General features: G+C 39.6%; 4 protein-coding genes across 4 annotated transcripts; 2 read left to right on the top strand and 2 right to left on the bottom strand.

The window, feature by feature from the left end:
- Positions 1-415: 415 nt before the first annotated feature.
- LOC6646987 (pupal cuticle protein Edg-84A) lies at positions 416-2,134 on the top strand. Its single transcript, XM_002070757.4, has 2 exons — positions 416-1,454; positions 1,523-2,134. Exons 1-2 carry the CDS (start codon positions 1,443-1,445, stop codon positions 2,093-2,095), a joined length of 585 nt encoding a protein of 194 aa, XP_002070793.2. The 5' UTR covers positions 416-1,442; the 3' UTR covers positions 2,096-2,134.
- Positions 2,135-3,035: 901 nt separating this feature from the next.
- Positions 3,036-4,220, top strand: LOC6646988 (cuticle protein 19.8). Its single transcript, XM_002070758.4, has 2 exons — positions 3,036-3,447; positions 3,561-4,220. Exons 1-2 carry the CDS (start codon positions 3,265-3,267, stop codon positions 4,131-4,133), a joined length of 756 nt encoding a protein of 251 aa, XP_002070794.2. The 5' UTR covers positions 3,036-3,264; the 3' UTR covers positions 4,134-4,220.
- A 1,816-nt stretch (positions 4,221-6,036) lies between these two features.
- On the bottom strand, positions 6,037-6,678 carry LOC26530275 (larval cuticle protein A2B). The gene is made up of 2 exons (XM_015177533.3): positions 6,631-6,678; positions 6,037-6,571 (listed from the first exon to the last, which is right to left on the bottom strand). The coding sequence occupies exons 1-2, from the start codon at positions 6,640-6,642 to the stop codon at positions 6,128-6,130; spliced, it is 456 nt and encodes a 151-aa protein (XP_015033019.1). The 5' UTR covers positions 6,643-6,678; the 3' UTR covers positions 6,037-6,127.
- An 853-nt stretch (positions 6,679-7,531) lies between these two features.
- LOC26529454 (larval cuticle protein A2B) lies at positions 7,532-8,256 on the bottom strand. Its single transcript, XM_015177489.3, has 2 exons — positions 8,195-8,256; positions 7,532-8,134 (listed from the first exon to the last, which is right to left on the bottom strand). Exons 1-2 carry the CDS (start codon positions 8,204-8,206, stop codon positions 7,538-7,540), a joined length of 609 nt encoding a protein of 202 aa, XP_015032975.1. The 5' UTR covers positions 8,207-8,256; the 3' UTR covers positions 7,532-7,537.
- Positions 8,257-8,345: the final 89 nt, after the last annotated feature.

Raw genomic sequence — 8,345 nt, 5'->3', positions numbered from 1 at the left:
TGCGATTTGTTAATCACTTTCAACCCGAACCATCTCCGTGTGTGCCGGGTTACCTGTGAATATTATATAAATAATAAAACCTACGTTTATTTAACCGAAGTTTTTCGTGCGTTTTAATTCACCACTCGCTCACCACAAACTGAAGAAATTGGCACCCGCCAACTCCTTGTATTTCATTTGGATCCTTCCGCCCCCCCACGAACACATGGAAAGATCAAAGATAGGTTCCCGAGCTATGAAAATACTAATTTCTAGAAAGAAAAATTGAACAAAGTAAACATTTAAAAACAAAAATATTATTGCATTCATTCATTAAAAAAAACTGCTTCCATTAAATCAAAATAACCTATTCAATTATTTTATCTTTATGAGTTTTTAGTGGATTCGTTCACCAAAAATTTGTCCAGAGTTTGGGTAATAGCTTTTTTTTGTAAATTTAAATAAATTTCTTGGTAGCAGTTGATGTTTGCAGCTACCGCCTGGGATACCTTAAAACTTCTGTCATTGTCAGGATCGTTTTTTATAAAAATTCTCCATTGCTTCGTCAATCAGACCCATCGCTTTTGAAATTTGTTTGGAGGTTAAACACTGTTCTACGAACATTTCTACTAAACCATCCCCGAGTTTTGATATCAAGACGCAATTATAAACAGAAGTAGGTAAGCTAGATGTCAATGTTGAAAAACGTAAAACTGCCAAAAATTCAAAGGCAATGTTGGTAAAAGTTGATATTGGCGTTGCCACAATGGTTGATTTAGAAAAAAAAAGTTAAACAACGCAACAACGAGAATATAACGACGCACAGTGAAAATTAGTGTTAATAAAGCAGCGACGCAACTTCGAAAAAACGCAAAACGAAACGACGCAAAGCGGGGTCTAGGTGTATTTACATATTTTGTGGCTCAGCATGTATTTGCATGTATTTTTACAGCATACTTTTAGGCTCGTATAATTAATTTTATAAAACATGAATGTCTTGGGTTCAGCTGCCATCTAACCTTAATTCTTAACCTTAGCCACAGCATTGAACACATTCGCTTACTAATACATTGTTTGAGTCTTTAGTAATATCAAAACAATGAGTTTCTGTTTGGTTGCTTTTTGTTCTAAGCAGAGGTAAAAGTCAAGCCTTGAATCCACTCACTTTTGACTTGTTTATGGTGATAGGAGTAAGTACTTGCCCCTGAGGCAAGTTCAAAAATAATTGTAAGAAACATACAGAAAAACCTGTCGATGTCTGATAAAGTTGCTGCCTGCATTTCAACCTCAATTAGGCGCGGAGTAGACTGGTGGCCTGACCTTGTCTCACAGAACGATAACAGGTCCAGGTCCAGATCCATGCAAACTGTGGCATTGGGTCAGGCTATATAAAGCAAGTGTCGGGCACAGGTTTCATTTGTGTAGTAAGCCAGCAAGTGACAGGAAGAAACCTTTAAGCAATTATGTGGAGCAAAGTAAGTTTATATGAATATAATGCAACGGATGACAAACTTAAGCTTATGATTTTTTTTCATGCCATCAGCTGATAATATTCATAGCCTTCCTGGCCTACACCCAAGCCGGACTATTGCCCGTGAAATCTGTAGGAAGTGAGGATACGTTTGATGCCCATCCACGCTATTCCTTTGGCTATGATGTCCAAGATGCGGAGACAGGCGATGTTAAATCTCAGACAGAGCAACGCGATGGCGACCGTGTTCAGGGCCAATATAGCCTTAACGATGCCGATGGCTATCGACGGGTTGTGGAATACACTGCCAATGCTGAGCAAGGATTCCAGGCTGTGGTTCGACGTGAACCCATCTCTGGGTCAGCACCAATTATACCGAAAGTTGTTGCAACCAAAGTCCAACCATTGCAGCTGCAGCCCTTGAAAAAGTTGCCTGTCCTGAAGTCTTATGTCCCAGCGGCAGCTGTGGTTAGATCATACTCTTCGCCTTCTACTATAATTCATCATCATTCGCCAGTTGCTCATGTTGTACATGCTGCCCCAGCTCCAGCAATTTTAACGCATCATGTCCCAGTGACGTCATTAGTGAAAACAACTTCTCTTCATCATACATCGCATCCTCAAGCCATTTCATATGTGTTCTAGATATATTCAAATTTCAATAAAATATTTAAAATATTTTCATTCATAATTTTATAAACCTAATTAATATTATAGTGATAAGGAATCCGATTGATTTCAAAAATGGCCAAGACATATTCACAAAGGAGAAGGACAATTTTTTGGATGGGCAACTGGAGAGGTTGAATTTAAAAGACCGAATTCAATCTTTCCAAACTGATTTTGGCCAAATATTTAGTAGAGGGTTAATATTAGTTCTCTATTTTATAACAGTGAATCTAATTGATTGACATCTAGCTATTGAGTAGATTTTATTGGTCTATACATTGAAATGGTAAACTGCAGAAGCCTTGTGACTATGGGGTGGCCATTCGGAAGTTCAGGTGACAAAACAATAAACTTAAACTTTAAAATCCAATTAACGTTCAACTGGATCGCTTCACCACTCAGCACCAAAAGGTAAGTAAGTGTGTGTATTTAAGGTCGTCTAGCTGCTGAGCTAATAACATGGCAAGGTAGCCCGACTCCTCAAAAACAATGGCAAAAGCCACCAAAATTGTTGCATTCAAATTGAAAATGAAGAAAAATAAAAAATAAAAAACCGTTGTTATGCATTTGCGCATGCATTGCATACGATATTGTTACAAAAACAAACTAAAATGGGTTATTTAGGTCAGAGATCCGATTACTCGATACCCTACAGAGCTTATATTGGTGTATTAAATTCTGCTGAAAATTATCCAAGTCAAATGTGGATTGATAAACATCTCTTTGATGCAGTGGAAAATGTTATTACGATTGATAAACATCTTCTTGAAGCAGCGGAAAATGTTATCACTAAAGTGTTACAAAAGTCCTCACAATAGAAATATACCCCTTCATTAATTCGATAGTTAGAGTGTTTAATAATAGTGTAGACTATTCGAAAGCGAAATAACAAATGGGGCGAGGCGATCATCATGGATCGAAATGCACGTTCGGGTATGTGCGAGCTTCTGAATGTTGTCTGAGGCCAATATTAATTCGGCTCGAGTGCGTCCAATTCAATCAAGAAGGCATTATAATATGGCATCGTCGTCGTGTCTGGTCGTTGTGGCTTTGTCACTCGTCTGTTTTTTGTAGCCTTGGCTATCACCTTCCCCTCCCCCAACCACCTTCTCACGCCCCTTTCATACTTAGTGCTTCTAGTCTTGATGTACTTTATATTGTCGCCATGCTCTTGTGACGCAAGTGCACACAGTTGGCCATCGGCTTGGTATAAAAGCTCCAGTTGGATGGTATTCAAAATCAGTTCAAAACCAATTACGGTATCTAGAGCAACTACCATTCCCCCCAAAAACCAAACAAACCAAATCAATCCAAAAATGGCATTCAAAGTAAGGACTCGTAAATCATTCTAGTGTTGTGTCTCATCCAAAGTGAAAATCTAAAAGAATATCGTGAAACTAACTGGTAACCTGTGTCTTTTCCCATCCCCTCACCCACACAGTTCATCGTTCTCTTTGCTGCCTGCATTGCCGTGTCCAGCGCTGGCCTCATTCCCGCTGCTGCCCCCTTGGCTGCCGTCGCCCAGGTTGAGGAATACGATCCCCATCCCCAATACACCTACGGCTATGATGTCAAGGACGCTTTGTCCGGTGATTCCAAGACCCAAGTGGAGAGCCGCGACGGTGACATCGTCCAGGGTCAATACTCGCTGAACGATGCTGATGGCTATCGCCGTATTGTGGACTACACTGCCGACCCCATCAATGGCTTCAATGCCGTTGTTCGTCGTGAACCCTTGGTGGCTGCCGCTCCCATTGTTGCCGCCCCAGCTCCAGTTGCTCCTGTTGTCCGTGCTGCTCCAGTTGTGGCTGCTGCCCCTCTGGCCGCTCCCGTTGTCCGTGCTGCTCCTGCCTTCGCTGCTGCTGCCTACACTGCCCCCTTCACCTATGCCGCTGCCCCCGCTCCAATTGTGAAGACTGTTGCGCCAGCTGCTGTTGCCGCTCCACTGGTTGCCGCCGGCCCAGCCATTGTCAAGACCCAATTCGCTTCGCCACTTATCTCGTATGCCTATTAGAAACATAAATATGCCACAATAGGTCAAATCCGATCCGATAATTGCCGTTAGTTGTTATTGAATAAAGAAATTGATGTCGAGAATATACAAAATTCGAGTATTTCCTTTAACATGGCAAATCTTTATAAGATTGTAAAGAAAAGACAAGGAACCAACTTATAAGTTGGACACATTATTTAGCTAATTTGTGGGCTTAAAAGTGATAAGAAACTGATTAATGATTAGATAATTGACAGAGGCAGATAAAGTTTACAAAAATTGTTTAATAATTTGAAATACAATTAATGTAAACTATTTGAAAAGACCACATTTCTATCAAATTTTGCTTTTTCAAGCCCTTGTCGAAACCGATTTTAGTCTTACAGTCTTTGGTTCTCATAGTAAATATTGGTTTAAAATTGCTTTATTATGTCATTATTATTGTCAAGACAAACGATTAGGCGGTTATTTACTGATTTTTGAAATACATCTAAATGGAAAAACCACAACAAAGAGTAAAAAAGCTACTTTTGAGTGTGTGGATCGTGAGTTCAAATTAAGCTGATTAACTAGTTCACATTATGGAAGAAAATTAAAAATCATTACACGCACAAACCACTCAACTACTTTACTTTCACTCTCATTATCACTTTATTCAAGGTCGCTGCCAAGAAGAAAGAACCAACAGAAGGAAACCACCAATAAAAATGAAATAATGTAAAAGTAAATGGTTAAATAAATCAGCCAACGAGTGAAGCGAAGAAGCTACGTGAGAAGACCAAAAAAACAGTGGGCAGGGCTAACTTTAATTACACCGAAGTTGGCATACTCTTACAAGTATTTGTGTAATCCATTTTTTTCTCTTTAGAAGACAGCAAACTTAAGCCAGAAGATATTCATATGGGACATGGAAAAGTCGTTTATTTTTATAACAGATCTCGATGTTCGATGATACTTTTCCTGACCATATAAATTATACCTTTTTGCAAGGGTATGAAAAATACAGATAAAATGTTTTAAATTGCTCTCCAACACACAAAAAAGGGACAAGAATGAAGAGTATGCGGACAAAACGGAAAAAGAAAGACGACAATGAAATACGTTTAAAGGCTGTTTAGACTTACCGCAGAGTGGTTAATTGAAGATTCAGTGTGAATGGGGCTTATCAGGCATTTGGTTTTTACGTGCGACATACAACACGAGCTTTGATGTAATTCGCCTTGTTGCTTTGCCGTCTCTCGTTGTGTCTCTTGTTTATGGGACACCTCGTTGAATTTAATCGAAAGACAAACATGCTAAACATGGGAACCGACCACATACCTTCATATGGTTGGTTAAAACAATGCCGACTTCAGTCAACGGTAATTAGCCATTAAAATATAAAAAAAAACCTGACTTTGACCTTAACCCTCACTATTTGCATATAAAGAGAGAGAGAGACAGAGAAAGAGGCAGAGAGACATGATATGACCTGGCATATGTTCACGAAAATCTTGATTTATATCTGGTAGCTGCTATCAGTCCGATTTACATAAGGGAAAACAATTTAAAGGCCAAAATGTCTCGTTAATCATTCCAATACATTGCACTTGGCGAAAGGAGTTGCAATTCAAAATTGAATTGACCTTAACAGGTTTTGGGTTTGTATGTGTTCCCTTCCCTTCCCTTCCCTTCCTTCAATTTTCATTGATTGGTGTAAATGATTGGGAGAGAACCAACATCTTTTTGTGGAAAAATGAATTTAAAAGACTGTAATCTGTGTTTATTACTGTCGGCAAGTGATTTCCAAATTATATGGTCAAAAGAATGGGTACGCGAGAGAGGGAGACAGAGACAGATGATGATCAAGGTAAAAGCTTAATTTGGTGGTCACTAATTGACTGCCAAAGAAATGAAGGGTGTTCCAAATTCAATTCAACTCAAGTTTTTTCTCAGCTTAAAAATATTCAACAATTTTATTCTGTCTTCTGTTTGACCAACTAATATGATTGGCCAACATATTCAAATGATGCATTTTAGTGATGTTGGTGGTAGGCAATTGGCAAGGGGGCAACAGCAACAGGAGCCACGGTCTTGACGACAGTCTTCAATTGATGTTCCAAGGGAATACGATTGACAACGGCATTGAAACCATTGATGGGATCCGAAGTGTATTGAACAACACGCTTAAATCCATCAGCATCGATCAGTGAGTATTCGCCGTGCACAACATCTCCATCGCGCTCCTCCACCTGACTCTTGGTGTCACCAGAAATGGCATCCTGCACATCGTAGCCGAATTTATACTGAGGATGGGGATCGTATTCATCATCGGGTTTGGCATAAATCGGTTGGGCATGGGCCACAGCCACTGGAGCATGAGCTACTGCCAACTGGGCAGGTGCAGCGGCATGATACACCTGTTGGACGGGTAAAACTCCAGCACTGACAGCCGCAACAAGAGCCAGAATGGTGACAAACTAAAAGGATACAAAAGGATGTATATCTATTTCATATTCCTTTGATTTTTTTTGCTTACCTGAAAAGCCATTTGAATAGTTTTTGTGATGAATGTGGGTAAACTTTGCTTAACGGAGTGCGTCTGTTGAATGATTTGCTCTCAGATTATTACAGGTTTTTATATGCAAAAAAAACAAGCGAATTTAAAAACGATTTAATAACCAAAAAAATATAGTATTTTGGCACACTTTTTTATTATTATTATATTATTTCAATATTTTATTAACACGGCCCACACACACTTGATACTTTTATGCAATAAACCTGTAAATGTACTTTGAGATTAGTGTCGTACGTAATTTCTGTTGGATATCGCAAAATATATAACCAAATGCTGACCGCAGGCAATTTATTCATTCCGCTTTCACTATTCTGCCTTGAAATTCGATACGCCAAGAGACCTTAGGAAACATTTAATAGAAATTGTATGCGGAATTCATTTATTAGTGCTCAAATGGCCTTTTAGATCTTTACAGAAGCCAATATATGACATATAACTTTGTGATTAGCAATTTAAAAGAAATTTTTACTTAGTATGAGAAGAAACAGAATGCTAATCCAATACTTGCAATAAAGGGTGTCTAAAATAGCTAAAATAGCAAAAACCAATTGGGAAAGATATACGTTCTAAAGAGTTCCATTGAATTATAAATTTATGAACCTATAGATTTTATCATCCTGACATATATAAATCTGATGCCAGCCTGAAATCCTTCTTGGTTAGTCTTAGTCTTAGTTATTAAATAAAATGAATTTGTGTCATTTCCTATTCCTTGGACCGATCTCAAAATGTTCTTTCCATTTTTGAAATGAAAATCAAGTGGCCAGTAATCAATTTATCAATAAAAGCAATTTGAATTTAAGAGTTAAAACAATCACATTTAATTTTCTTTAAAAATAGACAACAGAAATCGGTGATTAACAATTTACAAATTGGCAACAGTATAAGCGGGAGCTGCTGTGTATCTGAAGGGGGTACGTAGGATTGGAGATGCCACTGCCAGAGGTGCAGAACGGACAATGGGAGCTGACAATGCCAAGGGAGCAGATCTAACGACGGGAGTGGCCAATGCAAGAGGGGCAGATTGGCGAACAATTGGAGCAGCAACGGCCAAAGGAGCAGCCTTGATAATTGGAGCAGGAGCAGCGACAGCAACGGCAGCTGGAGCAGCCTTTATCAAAGGTTCAGCCACGGCGACAATTGGTTCGCGGCGGACGACAGCATTGAAACCGTTCAGGGGATCGGCGGTGTAGGTAACGGTGCGCTTGAAGCCATCGGCATCGATCAATGAGTATTCGCCGCGAACCACATCACCATCGCGTTCCTCCACATGGCCCTTGTTGTCCCCGGAGAGAGCGTCCTGCACGCCATAGCTGTACGAGTACTGGGGATGGGGATCCACCTCTTCCAATTCGACGGTCTTGGCCAGAACAGGTGCAGGTGCCACTGCCAAAGGAGCGGGGGCAATGGTGCGGAGGACAGCAGCATTAGCCACACCGATCAGAGCCAAAGCGAAGACAATCTGTAAATTTTAAAGACACCAATTAAATATTTAATCCTTTATTGGGTTTCACTTGTGTACCTTGTAAGCCATTTTTTGAGGAGGATGGTTTCAGTTAGTTAAACAAAAGTCAAAGACTGAATGTCTTACCAATTGATTGACCATCGATTATATAGTCGATTGGATGACATTGATGACACCTAATTGGAATTCCATTTTGGCATTACCTTTT

The sequence above is a fragment of the Drosophila willistoni genome, chromosome 3R (genome assembly GCF_018902025.1).
Source record: "Drosophila willistoni isolate 14030-0811.24 chromosome 3R, UCI_dwil_1.1, whole genome shotgun sequence".
NCBI classification, from domain to species: domain Eukaryota; kingdom Metazoa; phylum Arthropoda; class Insecta; order Diptera; family Drosophilidae; genus Drosophila; species Drosophila willistoni.
Note: the sequence above shows the minus strand (reverse complement) of the source record. Positions and strands in the feature narration are given on the sequence as shown.

Bases quoted from the DNA above. Each gene is read 5' to 3' on its own strand.
- LOC6646988 (XM_002070758.4), top strand. From the start codon at position 3,265: ATGTACTTTATATTGTCGCCATGCTCTTGTGACGCAAGTGCACACAGT. The intron at 3,448-3,560 runs GTAAGGACTCGT...TCACCCACACAG, and splicing joins ATCCAAAAATGGCATTCAAA to TTCATCGTTCTCTTTGCTGC.